We start from the raw sequence: 22,176 nt of genomic DNA, 5'->3' as shown, positions 1-22,176 counted from the left end.
GGGGGTTTTCGGCCTACGTCCTGGGCGGTGTCATTTAGGGCCTCGTTTCTTTGCATACCTTTTAAGGGTAGGTACGTAGCATTCCGGCAAAGGAGCTTGTGCTACATACTCCCTTCGATGGCGGATAGCATCCTTGCAAGCCAACTACACTGGGTGCTCCATGTCGGCTACCGTAGGGGGACCTGCAAAATGCGAACCAAGGATTAGGCCTTGAGACAGGATGAAACTATTTCAATGGAAGGGATTATACAGTGGGTTATCAAGCGCATATGATGAGGGGAGAGGTGAGGCATGCAATGTTTATTGTAGAGGGAGGGCCCCCATGATGATGTTCGTTTTGCCTCCAGCCATTAGCAGAACTTGGCTTATGGTAAGTTACGTGGACTGGTTGTCATAGAGTGGAGTAGGGCTCATCCCTGAAAGGATAGACCGAAAAAGAGGAAAGGTGTATAGAAAGGGACAGTGCCCCATCTACACCATCAGAGATGTTGATCAGAGCTTCGTATGGCGATAATAAAGGTTGCATGCCCTCCTCCTGGAGAGGCGGGAATGGTCACACGACTTCTAAATGCGTGGTGAGAGGAGGACCTGAGGAGCTCAACCTGTCAAACCCAACTCTTCTCCCTGCGCTTGACTATCATTGCTTGTGTGTGTTAATCTTATCTATACATGGTCACAAAAGTCATTGTTTATTTATATACATATTTACAAATCCATGTCACTTCACGAGGATAAAAACCAATTGTAGAACTCGGGATTGTACTGGAGTGTGGCACATGCATCCAGTACTCGTGGTAGCCTTCTTAATAACATCAGGTATTTTGCAACGTCAAGTATCATGGTACCTTGTCCGAGTCTACTTGCAATATGTAGCTCCTCCTCAGTGAGAACCTTATCAGCCAAAGAGTTCTCTTGGCTAGTTCCAGCTAAGTCCGTACCCCGAATGGCAATCAGCACTCGAAAGGAAGTTGGTGCCACATAGGTTGGGTCTCTTTAAGACCGCCATTTGGCCAATCGCTCCTCTGAGACTGTCATAATCTGGGCTCCTAGTTCAGCCATTGCAACGCGAGTTTTAAACCAACGTTTTTCAAATTGACTTCGACCCTCTGATTGTTGCTTTAGCTGCTCTATCTCTAAGAGATTTGGTTGGCAGAGCGCATCATTGAATGTTACAGTTAAGCGTAGTTCGTTGGCAGAGCGCATCATTGAATGTTACAGTTAAGCGTAGTTCGTCGGCTTCCTCATCAGAGATGAGTCGCATGCGTTCATGCAAGAGCCTGTCATAGTGCTCGTTAAGATGTTCTTGCTCTTCCCAGGATAGGGAAAATGGCAAGTATTCTCCAAGCTACTCCTTAGGGAATGCACCCATGTCCGCAAGGACGTAGACACGTGCGAACACCTTGAGCTTAGCATCCAACTCAGTTAAGCATTCTGCGACAATTCTATGTTCAACGAGGGCTTGCTCGGTTGCCATCTCATGCAAGGTTCTAGGAGTTTGCATGGGCTTTAGCATAGCTGGGGGCTCAAGCCTAAATAAGCAAGATTGGTCAACGCTAGGATTTCTTATGCTCTCGGGGTTTCCATGTTTCTCTCGAGGCTTTGTTATTGCGTCATGGTTCTCCTTGGATGTGACTGGTATAAATTTGTCACCCTGTTGTGACAACGTTGCATCCACTCGATTGGTCAATGCAAGTTCTATTGTCGGTGGATTGAGTATTGAAAGCAACCATTGATGGTAACGGCTGCTTTGATTTTTCAGAGCACACGGATGTGTCTGAGGTTTCACCGCTATTAGGAGAGACATCAATGGATTCATTGGTGGATGGTCTCGATGCTTTATTCCTCAGCTCTTCGGCACTCTCGGTTTCAATCTTCTTAGGGTCAACAGCCACTTGCAACTGCCGTTGTTGTTTTCTTTCTTTTCTCTTCTTTTTCTTAGGCAATCGAGGTGTATCCCTTGAAGACTCGGGACCTTGAACTAGGTCAGTCGTTGATGTGCTTGGCTGGGCCTCAGCATTCTCTTTCTCGAGTGTGTCCTCATGGGGCATAGCCGTGGCCTGCTGAATAGTCTCGCTAGGTTGTGAGGGTGCAACTGTCTCTCTTTTTGGAGAGTCTAGCTCTTCAGTAAATTCCCTTCTGTTTAACTCCTCCAGCTTAGGCTTTAAGCACTTTGGAAGTGCTGGAGTTGTCAAGGATGCTGGTTACGGCACCTCCTCCACAAGTGAACTGCTAAGGACACGTTCCGCAAGGGGTGTTGTCACGGCCAGGGGTTGTGACTGTTGTGATCCCTAATTGGAGGTAGTAGCAGCTAGTCCAGTGGGCCGGCTACTCTTGGTGGATTGTGGTATCAAGTCCCTAGGGCGATCGGAAGTGGTCGTGTCTTTTGTTGCCCTTTGAGCATTCACCTGTGTGGATCGAGCATGAGTTGATCTAGTCACATTAGGTTGCACAGGCATATCCTTGGGCCGAGAGCTACAGCCGGTGTCATGTCCCACCTCTTGGACATTTGGAAGCTTAGATGAAGATAGAGATTGGGATTGAGCAGTCGTCCTTGACAACCGCTGTTGTGCTTCCTGTGTCCGTTTGGGAAAAGAGGGTGTAGGAGATCTAGGACTCTTAGGTGGACTTGGCACTGGCTGAATGATTTGCTTGAGGCTTTTAGACGATTGTGCCATTTGCTTTGTTGAGCAATCAGCCTTCTCACGAGCAGCGTTGTGCCTCTGGTGCTCACTATCCTCTTGGGAAGTCAAAAGCTCCTTGAGCACTAATGGTCTTTGTGCAGGCTCAATGGTTACATATGGCATCTGCTTATTAAGCATACTAGGCTAAGGCTCTTTCTTTCGAACACTCATGTTTGGTTTCTTACCTCGAGACCTGGAGTTTCTCTTAGATTTCATCCTCTGCCTCGTTGCTTTTGATGCAATCTGGCCTTCAGCTGATAGAGGTGGTTTAGCAGGGGGTTTTGGTACCCAAATCCATCGGTTACCTGCATAATACCCTTGAGTACGTAGCAACGCTTTGGATATCCATCTCGGCGTTGCATTGGCTCTCCATCAATGCATTCGTCTATAAGGCTTGGGCTTCCTTTGGGGTCTTCTACGATATTTGTAAGTCCAAAGCCCGTCCTTGGCATTGTCTCTTGACCTTCTTGTTTCAGGCATGGCCTCACTCACTAGTTCTCGTTGTTCGACCTGTGCTTGTATCAACTCTTCCAACAAGTCCTTTCTCTCATTAGTAGGCTTGACTGTTATGTCAGCACCTTCCTTGCCTTTCCCTCGAGGTTCGATGAGGTCACCCTTGCTAAAGGTCGTGACTATCCTTACACCCGGTAGTGTCAAGTGTATGCTCTCTTTTCGCGGTGAGTTTAACCCTAAGATAAGCAGGTGGTACTATGTCTTCATCTTTCGGGTCTTGGCTTGTAAATTTAAGCCTTCTGACAAATGCCCTTGAGTCCCCAACTACACGACCAGATGTGGATTCTCCACTAGTGTCTTGGATCATCAATGCAGTGCTATTCAAGGAGCATCTATCGTCAGGACTGTCATATCTAGTCATTCTCGCTATTGTAGCTTGATGTTGTTGCTTTCCGCTTTGACTAAATGCAGTCCGAATGCAATACGTATGTGTTTTTGCAGTGTGGCCTTTTTACCCTTGTTGGCTAGATGGGCCCAATGAGGTTCTAGGGTCTCTGTTTGTCTTTGTTCGGATACAGGCTTTTGGTTGCTCTTTTGCAAGTGAGAATCCATGCTCGTGTAGAGTCATTACTACACTAGGGTCTATTTTGGAGGACCTGTCACGGCGTGCGTTTTCTCTCCAACCTACTCGAGGGAGGTGCGGAGAGAGCCCTCTCTGCGAGGGTCCCGGGGAGGGGAGAAGGGGGGGGGGGGGGGGGGAGAGAGGGAGGGAGAGGGGGGGAGGGGCGAGGGGGGGAGGGCAGCCCCCCCGGTCTGCAAGGCCGTTAGGGTAAACACCATGCGCAATTTGAATGACCATTCATAGCCAAATTTTGAACTACTTGCTCTAAGTTTCAGCCCAGTGATCGATCTATGATATGGTTTCGGCTCTATATGGTCTCTCGGTCAGTTTCAGGGTCTACAGGTTAAAATTTGAAAAAAAAATCTAAATTCAACCCAACAAGTCCGAATTGCAGGGGCCAAGTGTCCGATTCGGACCGTCCGAGGGCCGAGTAGAAAGGGTTAAATGTAACTGGTCCGAATATCAAATTCGGCCAGTCCGAGTCTGGTTGTCCACGGGCCGAGTGGGCCGAGGGCCGAGTCCAGTGGGCCGAGTCCAATGGGCCGAGGCCTAATTTTGAAGTTGGTCTGAATGGTCGATTCAGATAGGCCGAACAGTGGGTGTCCAAGTTGAGTGGTCTGAGCGGTAGTGGGCCGAGGGCCAATTCTGGGACTCGGCCCAAAATCGTCGTCACTCGGACGATCCGAACGCGGCGCGATTTTGGCCGGCGCAACGATAAATCGCTCGAATCACACGATTCAAGTCACGGCCTATCATACACACCTCCAGATCAAAGCTATGGATGGAGGGGAAGAGCCGTATATACCTGGATTGGCCAATAAACTCCAAAATGCAAATCGCCAAACGAATCAAACCCTCATGCCCTGTTATGACAGCAGAAACCCTAATGCTTGTTTTTCTTCTTTTTCTTTGTTTTTTCCTATCCTAATGCATACAAATCACAAAGCAATCACCTATACTACTGCAATATGTTTTTCCAAATCCAAAAAACCAAAAATCTACTTGCTAAGAAGATCGAATACCTCCTCAAACTCCCTCGCTTCCTATCTATCTGTTAGAGATCAGGTCATAGCCTGATCAGGGGCAGCAGGCTGGTGCAGCCGGACTGGCAGTCGGACTGCACAGTCAGACTGCCACGTGGCAGTCCGACCTACAGCAGCCAGTCGGCTGCATTTAATGCAGCCGCCTGGCCATTTCTGGCGCCCTATTTCCCCCGGTTTTTCGGCTATTTATACCCGACATTCTCAGCAGTCTGGCACACTTCTCTGCTCGCAGATTACAGACCGGTGACACGCGCAGATTCCGTCTCTGTTCGCAGATTTCAGACAGCAGACAGTGCAGACTGCAGCGGACTTCGAGGTGGACAGCAGGTTGCATCGTCGAGGTGGAGACACGCAGTCCAGCGCACTGAGCCCGTGTATATATCTGCATATCTTTGTATTCAGCATCCTTTATACAGCAGATTTTCATCGTCCACTGTCTCTTTCTCTCTTGTCTCTCTGCGTTCTCTCTCTCTCAGTCCTACGCTTCCGCACCGCTGCACTCTGACATGGTATCAGAGCAGTGTTTGAGGGCTGACTGAGCGCAGAATCAACTTGAAGAGGAGTTTCCATCGCGACATAAATTTGCGTTTTTTTGCGTTTAAGGGCAGACAGGAGGGCTGCGCCTTGGAACAAGGCTGAAACGAGTGTGGGCGCACAGGAAAGGAGTACAGGTGGTGGATTTGCTGCTGTTTACTGCTGTTTGACGCGGAGGAAGTTTGAGTTTTCGCGATCACACTATTGTCCCAGTTGCCGCCACGATTCGGTACATTTTACTCTGCCCTTATTGCTTCGGGGCGAGAGTCTACTCTTCGGTGGGAAGAGTTGGTTCCTATGGTCTTGGACCAAGAGGAACAGTTAAAGGGACAGAATGCTTCCAAGTCGGAGGCGCTGACAGGTCAAGCCTCTCAGAAGAAGGGGAAGGACCAAAAGAAGAAGAAGAAGGGGGATAACAAGTCCAAGAAGGACAAGGACAAAGACTCCACATGCCATATTTGTGGAAAGACTGGCCATTGGAAGAAGGATTGCCTTGACAAAGACACGAAGGACAACAAGAAGAAGGACATCAAGGATTCTGGAGCGGTGGCTGCACCCTCATCAGCTGCATTTCTTCATCTAGCTGTCATTGAGGACGCTTCACCGAATGCTTCTGATGCTGCGATGGCGGCTCCCCAAGCTCGAGAGTGGATTGTTGATAGTGGTGCCTCACGGCACATGACTCCTTCATCAGATGGTGTTGCCCAGTTGCGACCCTCACGTGGGCAGATTCTCATTGGAGACAGCTCTTCAGTATCTATTGCCGGTCGGGGTAAGATGCAGCTTATTCCGGATGGACGAGGTGGTACCCATACCTCAGAGGTTTTGCATGTACCAGGCTTAGGGTACCATCTCCTTTCAGTTCATAAGATTTGCTCCCTTGGTCTTTTGGTGGAGTTTGACAGTACTACGGTGCGAGTCCTTGATCGTGGATCGAGGAAGGTTCTCTCATCCGGATATGAGGAGAACGGCATTTACAAACTGAAGTTTTCCACCGCCCTCTCTACTCTTCTTCTTACCTCTCAGTCACAGTCAGAGTTATGGCATGCTCGGTTTGGTCACCTTAACTATGACTATCTTCGGAGGGCGTCACGTGGACAGCTTGTTCGAGGGTTGCCGGATATAGTGGTGAGCCAGCAGCCATGTGTCTCCTGCATTCGGGGGAAGCAGCATAGAGATGCCATTCCCCACACACCTTCGCAGCAGTCTACTTCACCGATGGAGCTAGTATTTACGGATCTATGTGGCCCTATGAGGAATGAGTCCTTGCGTGGGAGCTCGTACTTCATGCTGATCGTGGATGACTATAGCAGGATGACATGGGCCTATTTTTTGGCATTAAAGTCAGAAGCTTTCTCGCACTTCAAGGATTGGCTTCTCTTTGAGGAGAACCGATCGGGCCGGAAGTTGAAGACCTTGCGATCCGACAAGGGAGGTGAATTTGTTTCTAATGAGTTTGCTCGGTTTTGTGCAGATAGAGGAATTCACCAGGAGTTTGCCAATACCAACACTCCTCAAGAAAATGGTATTCTTGAACGGAAGAACCGCAGTGTGATCGAGATGGCGCGCACCATGATGGAGCACCAACAGACCCCTCAGGTTCTGTGGGCCGAGGCTGTGGCTACTGCAGTTCACATCCTTAATCGATCCCCTACTTCGGCCGTGGAAGGGATGACCCCATTTGAGGCTTATTTTGGGACGAAGCCAGATGTTTCTTACTTTCGGGTCTTTGGGTGTGATGCCTATGTTCCCATTCCCAAGGCTCACCGTGATAAATTTGAAGCAGCTTCCCGAAAACAGGTATTTGTTGGCTACAGCTCTCAGTCCCAAGGCTACCGACTGTATGATCCCGTCAAGCGGGATGTGTACACTAGCCGTGATGTGCGGTTTGTGGAGGTTCCGGCTACTTCAACGGGTGAGGAGCATCCCGTTCTTGGAGATCCAGGGGAGAGTTGGGCTCCTTCTACAGTTCCACTGGAGCCCGTGCCTTTTGATTATGATTCTGTTTCTGACACAGAGTCTACGGTTCCACCGGACACTTCTGATGAGTTACCACCGATGGATATTCCAGAGTCTTCTGCTGATGGAGAAAGACGAGGGGAGGTTCGGCCTCCTCCTCGCTGGGCCCGTGACACACTCCGTGATTCAGGGATCGAGGGGGTTCCTGAGGAGTGGGGACTGCAGGATGGTCCGCGGCGGTCACCGAGGCACCAGGCACATTCTACGGAGCTTGTTTGCTCCAACTATTGTTTGATGACCCGTGTTATGCAGGATCAAGAGCCCACCTCCGTAAAGGAGGCTTTACAGTCCGCACCATGGAAGAAAGCTATGGAAGCCGAGTTGGAGGCTATTGAGAGGAATGGCACTTGGTCACTCGTGCCTCGCCCCCCGAAGAAGAAGGTGATTGGAGTCAAGTGGGTCTTCAAGACCAAATACCTCAGCGATGGTACTTTGGATAAGCACAAGGCTCGCCTTGTTGCTAAAGGTTTTGCACAGTGCCCAGGTATTGACTGTCATGATACTTTTGCCCCCACAGCTCGTATGGCGACCATTAGAGCTGTTCTTGCTTTGGCTGGCCATAGGAGATGGCCTGTTTATTAGTTGGATGTGAAGTCGGCCTTCCTCAATGGTGATTTGAAGGAGGAGATCTATGTTGAGCAGCCTTCTGGCTTTGGATCTTCAGATGGAAAAGTCTACAGGTTGAAGAAGGCCTTGTATGGCCTCAAGCAGGCTCCGCGTGCATGGAACGAGAAGATTGATTCGTTCCTCCAGTCTCAGTTGGGATATCGGCGGTCCAAGGCCGGGTCCAAGGCCGATCCGCAGCTGTATGTTCACACTTCCGAGGATGGTTGTGTACTGTTTGTCTTATATGTTGATGATTTGATTGTCACAGGTGATGCTGCACAGCAGGTCCAAGAGACGAAGTAAACTTTACATCGGACGTTCGAGATGACGGACTTGGGTCTACTCCATTTCTTTTTGGGCCATGAGATTTATCAGTCTCAGAGGGGGATCTTTATCTCTCAACAGAGATATGTACAGGAGCTCTTGGTGTCTTTTGAGATGGAGGATTGTCGGGCTCTATCTACTCCTATGGATCCGAACTGGAAGGCCACTTCCCATTCAGCTTCTCCTTTGGCGGATGCGTCCCGCTATCGTCAGTTGATTGGGTCCTTGATTTGGCTTCTCAACACGAGGGTTGATCTATGTTTTGCTGTTGGGCTCTTGGCAGGGTTCATGAGTGAACCTAAGACGGTGCATTGGCAGGCTGCTCAGAGGATACTTCGGTATTTGAGGGGGACGTCTGATTTAGGGATTCATTACCCCGCAGGGACAGATGGGTCAGATCTTGTACTTGCAGGTTGGAGCAACTCGGATTGGGCCGGTGATGTGGACCACAGGCGGTCTACTACAGGTTACTGTTTTACCTTGGGTGCAGATGTTATTTCATGGAGTAGCAAGAAGCAGCCCACGGTAGCCCTTTCGTCTACTGAGGCAGAGTATCGGGCCGCGTCTTCCACCACATGCGAGGTTGTGTGGCTTCGGTGACTATTGGAGGAGCTTGGGTGCTCCCAGACTCGTCCTACTTTGCTGCAATGTGACAATGAGAGTTGCATTGCCTTGGCCAGGAATCCTGTTTTTCATGCCCGGACGAAGCACATCGAGATCCAGTACCACTTCATCCGAGAAAAGCTTCTGGATGAGACCATCACTGTGAAGTACTGCAAGACGGAGGACAATCTTGCGGATTTGTTTACGAAGGCGCTTCCTCAGGCTCTCCTTCGGAGACATTCCAGATCCCTCAGGCTTCTGCCCTACCCAGGCTCTGAGAGGGGGTGTTAGATATCAGGTCATAGCCTGATCAGGGGCAGCAGGCTGGTGCAGTCGGACTGCACAGTCGGACTGCCACGTGGCAGTCCGACCTGCAGCAGCCAGTCGGCTGCATTTAATGCAGCCGCCTGGCCATTTCTGGCGCCCTATTTCCCCCGGTTTTTCGGCTATTTATACTCGACATTCTCAGCAGTCTGGCACACTTCTCTGCTCGCAGATTACAGACCGGTGACACGCGCAGATTCCGTCTCTGTTCGCAGATTTCAGACAGCAGACAGTGCAGACTGCAGCGGACTTCGAGGTGGACAGCAGGTTGCATCGTCGAGGTGGAGACACGCAGTCTAGCGCACTGCGCCCGTGTATATATCTGCATATCTTTGTATTCAGCATCCTTTATACAGCAGATTTTCATCGTCCACTGTATCTTTCTCTCTTCTCTCTCTGCATTCTCTCTCTCTCTCAGTCCTACGCTTCCGCACCGCTGCACTCTGACACTATCTACCTCAAGCACCGTTTCGGGAAAAACCCTTACTTCGATGCTCGATTCGAAACGCGCAAGCGCTCAAGGCTTGAATCCGTTGGTCCCGGCAACAGAACCAAAATGTGGGAGCTTTTGCTCAACCGCCAAGACCCACACAGCTTATTGTTTCAAGCGTTCCAAGCCGAGCACTAATGGCTACCTCTTACATAGCCAACACGCCCTCGATCCTATGAGTGTAGTGAGCTTACCTCCATGCCGATCGAGTTACCTCCTCTCCCGCGCACTCCGGTAGCTCCACGATCCAAGTGCAAGCTTCAAGCAAGCTCCATCCTCAAGCTCCACGCTCCAAGCTCCATAGCCACGAGCAAGACAAGGGAAGAGAAGAGAAGAGAAGAAGAGAGGGGAAGATGGAGAGCTTCTCCTCCCCGGTCCCTCACCCTCACACACTCACTCCCTCATGCTCTCACACTCCCTCTCAAGCACAAGCTCAAGCAAGCAAGAAGAAGAAGAGAAGAGCCACTTTTGGCCACACACAAAAATGAGCTTCTCATTCACTTTTCAACTTTATATACAAAACCCTAAATCCCTTTTGGACGGTCATCCCCTTATCTCCTTTTTTTACATGCCCGGCCGTGGCCTAGGCTCTTTTTCCCATTGTCCTTCTATCTTCCTAGCTTCCTTTCCACCGCCCTTCTACATTTACAAATTGCACGGGTGAGAGCCCGGCGCTTTTTAAATTAAATCATGATGCGCTTGCGCTCTTTTATAAAAGTATTGACTTGCGCTTTTCCTTGTGCGCCTTTTTCCCCCTATTTAGGACTTTTCTGCGCATCTTGTGTTTCCATATTTTTCTTGGCGCGCCTTCGTCTTTCGTTTCACTTTTGCTTTAGCATTGTCTTCTGCTCCAGCTTTTCCGGATTTTCCACCTTTGTTCGTTTGAGGGTTAACAACACTAGTCCCCTACTCCCTACAGCCCTAGGAATGTTGTCACCTACTGTCTACAGCCTCTGGATAGGTTACCTGCAGCCCTAGAGCTTGTAGATGCTGTTGTCTGCAGTCTTGGGGCCTCCTGGAACAATCGATTACGGCTCCTGGACTTCCTAGTAACTGCAATCCCCTCTCTCAACTATTGTCCACCTCCAAAATGGCTTTGCACAGCCTCAACCAGTCCCCCGACAGCCTTCCCTCAGTTTGCATGCCATGTTCTCCCCTTGGCTGCCAAGTGGCACAGCTTCTAAAGTGGAACTCAGCCTCTAGACTTAACTTTCAGCAATTAATAATTGGCTGAAAATTAAGTATCCTCTTGTCCCTGCCCATTAATTGGTGTATGCCCATCCACATTTAATGTGCTAAGCCCTTTGAACTTGATGGGCCTTTCAGTTGGCAATTGTCCTAGTATTGACTGTGAAGAGCAATCAGCATACTCTTTCAAAAATGCCATCATGCAATCCTTATCCAACTTAGACATGTTACCCACAAGTTCATTATCATCTTTATCTTCATTAAACACTGAATATGCTGAAAGATGATATCCACCATATTGTCCATTGTGGGACAGTAGACAAGCTCCAGCTCCCCTCCTAGACGTGCCCTGAACATAGTGATACTAGATCTCAATGTACTTTGTGCAAGCATGAAATGCAAGATTCTTGGCTATGGCCAGGTAGCTCTGACTCTCCAAATCCTATCTCAGCCATCATTCTCTGCAACCAACAGTGTCCTAAGCAGATGCTCTGCATTAAAGGTTTCTCTGAAGCAGAAATCTTGGCCTCCAAACTCTGCAGTATTTCCATGCTAACTCCATGGAAACAATACCTCCAATTGTGTAGATGACCGTCATCTCTGTACCAGGTTGAAATATACAGACATTTATATGGATTGTATTCCCGAATAGGAACTAATTGATATTACAAGCATTTCTGATTTTAACTACAAAATTTTCCTTTCATGTTGTAACACTATCATCTGTGTATTTGTATCCTGAAGGTTTTGTGCGCCCTACAATACATTACTACGATAACACCTGGAAACGCACAAGTGCCATTCGTCTCTGAAACGTTTCGGGCAGAGGAGATGCTAATCATAAGCCCAGTTCGCCTTCGTCGTACATAAATACAAGACCATCCAAGGAGGAGATCAGAACCTTCCCCAAAGATTACGAAGCGTTATCTTCTCACAATGGAGAACTTGTGTGTGTGTGTGAGAGAGAGAGAGAGAGAAAGAGAGAGACGCTTACGCATTGTTGCGTGCATCCCTCAAGTCCGAGTGGACGGACCACATTTTCTGCACCAGAACCACGCCGGCGACCATGAGCACGATCAAGCCGCACAGAGTGCAGATGCCGATCCTTCGATTGGTGCCCCTCACCGCACTGTTTGCCATAGCTGTAGGCCCTACGCTTCTCTACAAAACAAAAACAAACGAGTGATTGTCCAGTTTGGCACTAGGCTATTTTGATGAGATCGTGGAACAACATGGCAAACGGCGTTTTCAATGGCAATCCTTGTCTTGAAAGAAAGTACATGCGACTGGACGTCGAACCTCGCGTATCACGCAAATTAGAGATTATTGCCTTGTCATTCGACTTCTCGTCTCAAACAACGTCACCTACAGATTGTCCAATCGATTACTACATAGACATAGACACTAGCTTGGTCGGCTGGCTTGCTAACCACACTTTGCGATGTTTACATCTTTTTTTTTTTAATAGTGCGTAGTTTATTTATTGAGAATGAAAAAAAGACATCTAGAGATGGACAGGCATTGCTACATGCTTATCTACACTTAGTGAGCCTACGAAAGGCTACCTTGTACACATGTCCCTTTTTTCTAAGTTTATCTAGTAGAGCAAGCGTATCCTCTTTACACATATTGACTAGAACTTCTTTGCTAAGAGGCCCTTCCTTCTTCATCACCACTCTGTTTCTATTCTTCCAGAGTGTGGACAGAACAACAGCCCTTATGATATTCTACACTTTGATAGTCTCTTCATTAATTTTCCCTGGATCATTTCCAGGCTCCTCTAGCAGCTCTGGAGAACCAGAAGAGATGGTTTTTCATCTCAGTATGAGTGTAGCATAGAGCACACAGTGAGCTGCAATCCTTGAATTTTGCCCCTTTATCTCTTGTAGGGAGTTTCTTTGCAACAATCCTCCACAACAGCAGGTTCAGCCTTCTATTAGGAGAGGCCTTTAGAGCCCTCTTCAATCTGAACTTCCATACCTAGGGGGAGGTGTTGGGATATTGATCCTTCCACTCCTTTGCAACCTTGGAGGCAATGGTCCTGTTGGCTTTGACAAAATCCCTCCTCTTCCTCATCTTCCAGGTTGGTTTTCCTTTATGGTTACCAAGACACATCAAAGCCTTTTTGGGACCAACCTTAGCGCCTATTAGCTAGTAGTCTTTAACTTCATCAATCATGTGCTGGAGCAAATCAAATTCATCTTGGGTGAGACTGAACTTTAGTTGTATGTCATCCTTGTCCATGACTTTGCACTCATGCTGATTCCAGATGTGTTCCCATCTAACCACACCTTTAGAGGTCAAAGCCTTTTTTGTTCTATCTGTGATCCCCTCTGGGATTTCCTTGTTTTTGTAGGCATAAGGACAAGTTCATATGGACTACAACAATGCTGTGTGGCCTTTTCTTGAGTCGCCTTTCTGCCAGTCAAGCAATCTAAGCTGCTTCCTCCACACCTCAAGCAATTTGTGGACAGTGGGGTAGCCTTTGAACTTCATCTTGTACCCAACTACAAGAATTCTGTCTTCCCAGCCAAGATTCATTCCCTTGTCACCATCAATTCTTGCCATCATAATAACACATTTGGTAATGATGGCCCAAGGCTCGTTAGATTCTAATCGTAGAAGTAGTTTAAAGAGCATCCTTTCAGCCTTGGCCTTTATGGATTCAAGACCAAGGCCTCCATCAATAATTTCAGTGATGATACACTCCCAAGAGATACTATGCATTCTCTCTTTTCCCCCGCATTTCCATAGAAGTTCCCTCAACATCTTGTCCACCTTTTCCCACTGAGATTTCGCAAATGGGGTGATAGAAGCAACAGACATCACTGCTGGTGAAAGTATTCTGTCAAGCACCACAAGCTTGGTACCAAAGCTTAAAGGGAGCTTGGCATACTTGGATATCTTGTTTTCAACTTTAGATACCAGCTAACTAAATTTATCCCTGGTGGAAGCACCTAAGGAAAAAGGGGCCCCCAAGTATCTAAACACTTGCCCAAGCTTAATCAGTTTGCACCCAACTCCTTCAATCCAGTCCGGGGGGTCCTCCCCTCCAAGAAATAGGATCTCATATTTGTGCTGGCTAATCGGCTCACCTAAGGCATTAGCAAACAGCTCTATGGTGTTCAAAAACTCTTCCACATTTTCCTTACATGCTTCTATGATGGAAGAATTATCATCCGCAAAGAGCTGCGTACAAAACTATTTCCCATATGGCAGGGGAAGGCCTTTTAAGAGACCCCTCTAAACCTTCCAGTCAAGCATCTTGAGTAGGGTAGATGTGGCAATAGCGAATAGCAAGGGGGCAATGGGGCACCCTTGTCTAACAGACCTCTTGAGATGAAAAGCATGAGACATAAAGCCATTCAGACTGACTTTGGCAGAAGCGTTAGTGAACAAGGTTGCAATCATACTAACAAACCCAATTCCAAACCCAAGTTTGTGCATAATAGCCAGGAGGAAGTCCCACCTCAACCTGTCATAAGCTTTATCAAGATCCATATTAACTAAGACAAACTTCCCTTGGTGCTCAACAACATGCTCCATATCCACAACAATGTTGAGGATAGCATCCTGAATATTTCTCCCCCACACAAATCCATATTGAGCCCTATGCAATACATCTTTTAGCATGAATTTGACCATGATAGCCAGAGCTTTATCAATGACCTTGTAGTTTACATTTAACATTGTTAGTGGCCTCTAGTGCTCGGGTTTGGTTCTAGCTACATTCTTAGGAACGAGCTTGATGAGACCCTCATTGAGCTCAGCAAGAATCTGACCATCCTTGATGCATTTATTTGCTAATGTACATAGATAATTTCCACAGACAGGCCCAGGAATTCCATCAGTACCTGGGGACTTACCCCTCTTAATTTTTGACAAAGCAAATTTTAACTCCTCAATTGAAAATGTTCTAGCTAACAAAGTAGCAATTTCAACAGGTACAACAGGCTCAATAGGCTCCAGCATTAACTGTAGATTGTGCTCATACTCTGGGTCCACCACTAGTTGAAGGCCAACAATACTTGAGAGATGTCTAACAAAGACACCAACAATGGATACATCATCGTTGTGATCCTCTCCCTTAGCATCCACCACCGAGCAAATAGTCTCTCTACATTGTTTTTGTTTCAGAGCATGGAACAATGCAGGTGTGGGAGCATCATCCTCTATCATAGCCTTGCCCTTTAATTGTATCTTGATAGCGTTCCTTTTCTTGCTTTCCTCATTCCTCAAATAACTCTTGATTTCATGCAATATCACAACCATGTAATGGTCACCATGTGACACTTGCAATGCATTGCTCACTCACACACTCCCTTGCTTTAACTACTAGTTCATATTGGCCACGTCTTTCCCTTGCTATCCTCCTACCATGGCTTTTGGCCAGACCAGTAATAGCATTTTCGCCACTCTTAACTCTGACAATTGAGTCCTCGGCCTCTTTAGTGTTAGTGCTCCACTGTGCATGCATCTTTTCCACAAACCTTTTGTCTTTGAGAAAAGAGCAATTGAAGCAGAAAGGGGGAGGGCCGTGCCTAGCCCCATTGGTCCCTATCAACTTCACAGTTACCTAAATAGGTAGATGATCTGATGTAGTAAACTCATTGATGGTCTAGACCCTCGGTTTGGGTGCAAGTCACCACCCACCATGCGTCGCATAGGCTCTATCAAGCCTCGCCGCGCGCTAGTTATTGCCTTCTTGTTTATTGTGCCATGTAAAGGGTGCATTCCCACCACCGCCAACATCAATGCCAAGTCTACAATATTGAAGTCTCTGTGAAGAGCATCCCATGTAGTTCTTTCTTTAACAAGCAACATGTTGGCCTTGCGAGATCTATCAGACTCATGCAGAGTCATGTTCCTATCCCCTACTAAGATGGCATGCTGCTGCGAAATCACACTGGTAAGTTCCTCCCACACATCAGCTCTACCGTGAGAATCATTGGGACCATAAACAAACCAAACGTCAAAGCAAATCCCAACAGAGGTGATCCGTATGCCCAAGAATGCATCTCTGGTAGCAGAGGAGATCAACACTGGTTTGAGTGTCTCTTTTGCCATTATTAAGGTGCCACCCTTCCCTCTGTAGTCTGCTCTTACAAAGCATTTGTAACCATTAAACTGAACGCATTCTGTATCAGTATTGCCAATTTTTACCTCTTGTAGAGCAAGAATTTCAGGCTCCCTCATAGCAAGCAACCTTTTGCATGTACTCTTTCTACCTTCTGAGCCCCTGACATTCCAGGAGATTAGAGTGATTTCCTGGATGTGTCAACCATCATAAAATTCACCATATAACTCAACCATATCATCTTCATCATCATGCAGTGCAGCATAGACATTACGATCCACCAAAGGCTGTCGAGCTTCTTTTTTGTAAGCCATGAGGTTCTTTGGTTTAGCAGTCTTGCTCTTTACAAGATCCTTGCTGCCAGGTTTGATATTTTCTTTGTCATTGGCAACAATTCCCTTATCTTTGTCTCTGCCCACTTGCTTCCATTGGGACCCGTTGTCCTTACTGCTGGTTTTTTTCTCTGCATTGCCAGCTTGCCCTGTGGCCCCTTGCATTTTTTCAACCTCTTTATTCTTTTGTTCACCCTTCTTCTCTACAGTGTGTTCCTTAGCACGCTGATTGCCTGCAACTTCCTTTGATGTGCAATCTCATGCAAAATGCCCAGTCTTCCTGTAAATATAGCAAGCATTTGGAAAGGAGCTAAACTTGACCTCGATGCACAGTTCCAAATCATGCGGGTCAAAGACTTCCAAATATTCTAGTACCTCTTTTCTACGATCCCAAAGTATACATGCTTTCTTTTCCGCCCTGAGTTTTCCGTCATGCATAGCTGGAATGTTGTAACGTGTCCACCTATTCCCTTCAGGACACTTCTTAGCAGTCCATCGGAAAGGAGGTCTAGAAAGCTCCGCCCGGCACTTCCATGGAATGTTACGGGTTCCCATGTCTGCCACATAGCGGAAGTATTTTGGCCGTTCCCACTTAGGACCGGCCTGAATCAGGGTTTCCCCTAATGGTCATTTCCTAAACGGCAACTAGAGTCGAACCCTAAGTGAACTACTTTACGCAAAAACGCCAGGGCCGAAGCAGATTCACGCTTCACTTGGTTCAAGGTGAATGGGAAACGAGAGGGATGCAAGGCTTGACCTCTCTGCCATAAGGCATAGTCTCATTCCGTTCCCCTAAAACAGCATAAACCGGGATTATTATAACCTAGATTCTAGGTCAGCACCCTTGCTATTCATCCTTTGAGAAGATCTCCTTACTGTCCATTATGATTGACAAAAGTTCATGGCCAACGGGGACCACCCATCCGTAGGACGGACCCATGGCCACATCCACCGCACTTTCCTCAGGTTGTTTTAGTTGTCTAATTACCTACCGTTTGTTTTAGTTGTCTAATTACCTACCACATTTAGTTGGACAGGCATCAAGCAGCTTCCTTAATTATCCCATTAGACACTGGTTCCTTCACATAATCTTAGCACTTGACATAGAAAAACAGTGTCAAACAAGTTTCTTTTCAACAAGTTATCATATTTATCTTTGGAATACGTTCATAAAGTCCAGTCCGCAAGCTTATCCATAATTCGCCCAAAGGCTATCCAGCAATCCATAGGGATTACTAATCCAAGATTCTGCCCGTAGACTAGTATGCGGGCCACGAGATCCAATCCCGAGTCACATTGGCCTCTTGTGCAGGGCCCGGAAGGCAAGGGATTTATGGCCAGAGCCCCCCCTGGTACCCAAGCGTCCTCCTGCTCCAAGTAGCGCTCAACGGAGAGACCTCACGTGGCGGGTTCGGTCCACATTCTCGGCACAGCTAACAACCCCCTTGGTTAGGGTCAGGCAAACAGTCGAGGGTAACTAAGGCTGCCTCTCCCTTCAGGCCTTCAACATGAAGCATTAGATATCTTTCCATCCTTTAATTCCTTGAGCAAACAAAGCAAACAATGCTCTCTAAAGTGTTACAAGCACAATCATTTCCAATGGTCGTTATTTGGCCAACTGCTAAGGAGTGAATCCTTCTCTCCGAATGCATCAGTATTTGATCCGGGATCAAATTGCGACTTGGCAAGATTCCCAAGGGTTTGTTTGTAATCCTTATGTCCTTGGGTTAGGGCCGTACCCTATTAACCCAACTTAACCAATACCTTAGGTTCTATTAACAGTAAATCATGGCAACCATGTCCTTATGTCGTTGGGTTAGGGCCGTACCCTATTAACCCAACTTAACCAATACCTTAGGGTTTGTTTGTTAATCCTTATGTCCTTGGGTTAGGGTCGTACCCTATTAACCCAACTTAACCAATACCTTAGGTTCTATTAACAGTAAATCATGGCGACCATGTCGCCCCAAATTATTGATTGGTCCTTTGCTTCCAAGCAAATACCGAATTCCCTTGTCTTGGCAACTTTTCCCAAGAAAATGTGATATAACAGGATGACTACTCATCCTCTTGCAAGTTAAGCTTGCGCAAGAATATGCCAATCTCATTCCGAGGAATTGGTCATTCTCTTGTGATCAACCCATAATATCATGTGACGTTGCAACTTGTTGCACAAGTGTCTCATCTATTCCATGGGATCATTTCACCCATCGAACGGCGTCTTCTGGTCACGGAATCATGTTTAGATAAGAAGCAGTGTTTAGGGCGTCTTCTTATCCAACCCATTCCCAATTGCACTAGGCCAACAACGTTCGGTCCTAGGGTTCCAACTCAATCCGAGTTTCAACATTTGATCGAGTGATCCTTAGGGTAGAAACCCTAGATTGTTTCTTGCAAGTGCGTCCAATCGTCCCTACATTCCGTGAATGTGGGTCCTTTGGGTATGAGGGTTTCGACTTGGCGATAAGTGCGACTAGGTCAAGTCTTTAACGTGCTAAACCCTAGTTAGCACTTGGAGTATATTGTATCGATTTAACCATCCTAAGCAAATCCTTTGCGGTTTAGGTGTTTTGGATAATCCAGTTTACTTGTCTTATGACAAGGACGAACCAATCCTAGGGATGTTAAATTGATCAAAAAGGGAAAACTAGTCGCATTACGTCGCAATTCACGTAAGCACGCGATTCATTGCCTCTATGTATGACTAGATTCACAATCCCTAACTTTTCTTGTTAAGACCAAAGCACATGATAAATTACGACATAATTTCCATTGATCCTACTAGAGCTTGCATTCACGATTTATGCCACTGAGCTTTTAAGGTTTTATGTTAAAATGAACCATGCAACCTTTCCCTAACTACATCTCTGAATGACATTATTCATACGATGATTGTGCATTATGCAACCTTTCCTAACTACTACGCAGTTAAATGAGAATTATGCCAATTGAAGCTAGAGTTAACCTACTTCATACAGCCCTTAAAACCTTTTCCATGTTGCAATTTCCTACAGTTGATAATGACTTCCTTAACAAATCATTGCGAAGAAGATTTGTCTAAAAATGTGATATGCGATTTAATCTTTCCATGCATAATCAAAGGTGTACTACCATAATTTTCGACTTTATAATGCTAGTCATTAGTTACTTTAGATTCGTTACTTTGCAATGCACAAAGGCAACTTGCTAAAAATGCTTAGACACCTTATGTTCCTTTTTCGTTCATTCCTTTGAAAGTACAAATGACCAATCTTCAATCGTGAGTTACTTCTAGTAAATTTAAAATAGCCAATGTATTTCAATTGCATCTAACTAGGTGGATTTGACAAGCATAAGTGCATCCTAGTTCCAATAATTAACCATGCATAATTGCAATACTTCTACGTAAATCACAAATAGAAAGAAATCCTGGACTTGTGGACTCGGTGAAATATCCACATGAATATTAGGAGATGATTCCCCTGCAGGTGCGCCTTGTGACTTTTTAGGGGCCATCGCGAATTCGGCTTTTGGTTTGCCTTCGTGGATTTCGAACTTCTTGCCTTGGTTCGCAGTCTTATTAACTTTGCCCGTCTCCCTCGTACGCGCAATTCCCTTTGAGGTATGGCTCCTTGACAGAAGTACTGACTTGTGGAATTTGGCTTTGGAAGGCCTTAGGGTTCTTGTGAAGGCCCTTGCAGAAACGGCGGCTTGAGAGATATTCTTCTCCTTGAAATTCCGGCTAGGAATGGTTTTATGGGGCCTTGCGGGAATGGGGACTTTAAATCCCGAGCCCAGGGGCTTGTGGGTGAATGGTGGGAAGGGCTTTATACTTATTTTCTTCAAAATCCCGAGGGTAAAGATCTTGTGGACAGGGGGTTTAAGGAAATCCTCCTCTTCTCTACAAGACCCAGGGGGAAAAAAATAGGGATGTCTTATGGGGGAAATCAAGTGGGAAGGGGCTTAGAGAAACCCCTCTTCTTCTTTACAAAGAACCGGGTCTAAGGCCTTGTGGGAGATTTGTTAGGAAGGCCTTATAGGCTTCCTCTTCGAAGCCCGGGGAGGAAAAGATGATTGGTTGGAAATCTAGTGGGAAGGGCCTTTGTCGCCTCCTTTTCTTCAAAGCCCGGGATGGGCTTATTGTGTGATTTGGTAGGAAGGGGTGTTATGGAAGCCCCTTAGAAGCTTCCAAATAAGAAGCTTCTAGGAGCTCTGATCACGGACAGCATCGTGGTATTACCACGTGGGTTGAAATGACGACAATCGACCGGATGGGAAAGGGTGGACTTTGACTTGGGATGGTGGCGCGTATCAAGCCTCAGGCGAAGCTGACGGCGGCTAACGAGCTATAGGCGGCGACATATCAAGCCTTAGGTGGCTCCCTCCAACCCTTGCGCAGCCTCCTTCCGTCTTCTATGGTGGCGATTGCAAGTTCAGGGCAGCCTCCCTGCCCCTCTTCTCACGACTGTCCTCAGCTCCTGACGCAGTCTCTCCCTTCTTCAACCTCCTGGCTACCCCCCCCAAGGGCGGTTTTTATAGTCTAGGGGGGAGAGGGGACCTCCCCCCCACATGGCCTGTTGCATGGCCCTCTTCCCCCACGTCCTCATGCAACCCTATTGGCCCATCCCCCCACACTCCCTCTCCTCCAGCCGTGCATCAGATGGGGGAGAAGGAATAGTAAAAAAATTTTGAATTTTATTTCAACATTATCCTCTTAACCTCCTCCCAAGAGGGAGTTCTCCTACGGTTTTGAACCCCGGTCCCGGTTTGCCAATGCGAAGGTCTTGATTCCTCGCATATGGTTTACAGGTTGCACTGTTGTCGGTAACTCCAATGCCGAAAATAACCTTTGCATGAGTTTCACGCGGGGTGTGGAAAGTCGGTCTAGTAATAATTTTTTCAAACGGGAATATTACAAATGTAAAGCACCCTTCCCAAGGTTTTTGCAAGGACACAAAGCTCACCATCCAGCCAGTCAGGTAGATCATGAAAAGTAATCCACACCGGACATTCATGCAACAACGAACTATTAGGGTTAAAGCCAAGGCTCCAGGGCATTGCATAGACATAATTTCCTTTGAAACCAACCGCAGAGGCCACAACCCACTCACGCTCTTGCTTAGAGCTAACCACGGCCAGAAAGAATCCTTTGCCCAGAAGCTTATACTGCATGAGGATGGCTCTCCCATGATAGGTGAGAGCAAACCACTTGGGAAACTCATCTTCGCTTCGACCTTCCCCATAAAATAGAGAAATAGGCCACAAGTAGAGAGATCAACATACCTGCGTTTGATCCTTTGTAATGAGAGAGCGACCGGGGTTCTGAATACCTTACCACCTTTGGTTGAGGCTTCATTATTTTTGTCTTTAGTGACGAGTTTGATTTTCTCTCTGACCTCTTTCTCCACCTCTTCCATATTAACTTGGTCATTTGCAACAACATGCAGATAGTCGCACTCCATGCTCTCACCATTGCGAGGGGCCTTCACCAACTGCTCATCGTAAGTTCATCCCCCGCTCGCTTCCCTCCTCTAGTAGCATGCATGAAGGCAGCTATGGGGGCCCACCCCAATAGGGCCATGCCACAATAGACAAGTCGTGCCAAGATGTGTCATTATTTTCTTTGATGACATATTGGTTTTCAGTAAGAATGAGAATGAGCATTATGAACATTTACCAATCCAGAAAAGAGTGAATTTTTCCAAACACAAATTGAATATCTAGGACATATTGTTTTATCTGAAGGTATTAAAGTTGACCCTAAAAAGATAGAAGCATTTTTGAATTGGCTGATACCCAAAAATGTGCATGAATTACGTTCTTTCTTAGGTCTTGCTAGCTTTTACAGAATTTGTGAGAATTTTTTCATTGCTTGCATTACCTTTGACAAAACTATTAAAG

General features: G+C 46.8%; 1 protein-coding gene across 2 annotated transcripts in view; it reads right to left on the bottom strand.

Moving 5' to 3' along the window:
- Nucleotides 1–12,312, bottom strand: part of LOC148021923 (uncharacterized) — a 59,963-nt gene extending 47,651 nt beyond the window's left edge. Inside the window, exons 1-2 of one of the 2 annotated variants that reach the window (XM_087697459.1) lie at nt 12,187–12,312; nt 11,882–12,048 (exon numbers count right to left, since the gene is read on the bottom strand). In XM_087697459.1, coding sequence (XP_087553585.1) covers nt 11,882–12,027 — 146 coding nt within the window. In that variant the 5' untranslated portion in view covers nt 12,028–12,048; nt 12,187–12,312. Of the gene's footprint in view, nt 1–11,881; nt 12,049–12,167 lie in introns of both variants that reach the window. The other variant, XM_087697460.1, reaches the window with a different exon arrangement.
- Between the last annotated feature and the right edge of the window lie 9,864 nt (nt 12,313–22,176).

Source organism: Lygodium microphyllum, chromosome 17, assembly GCF_053477565.2.
Source record: "Lygodium microphyllum isolate KBCC chromosome 17, Lygodium_microphyllum_v1.1.10, whole genome shotgun sequence".
Lineage (NCBI taxonomy): Eukaryota > Viridiplantae > Streptophyta > Polypodiopsida > Schizaeales > Lygodiaceae > Lygodium > Lygodium microphyllum.
The sequence above is the reverse complement of the archived record's forward strand: the minus strand, read 5'-3'. Positions and strand labels throughout refer to the sequence as shown.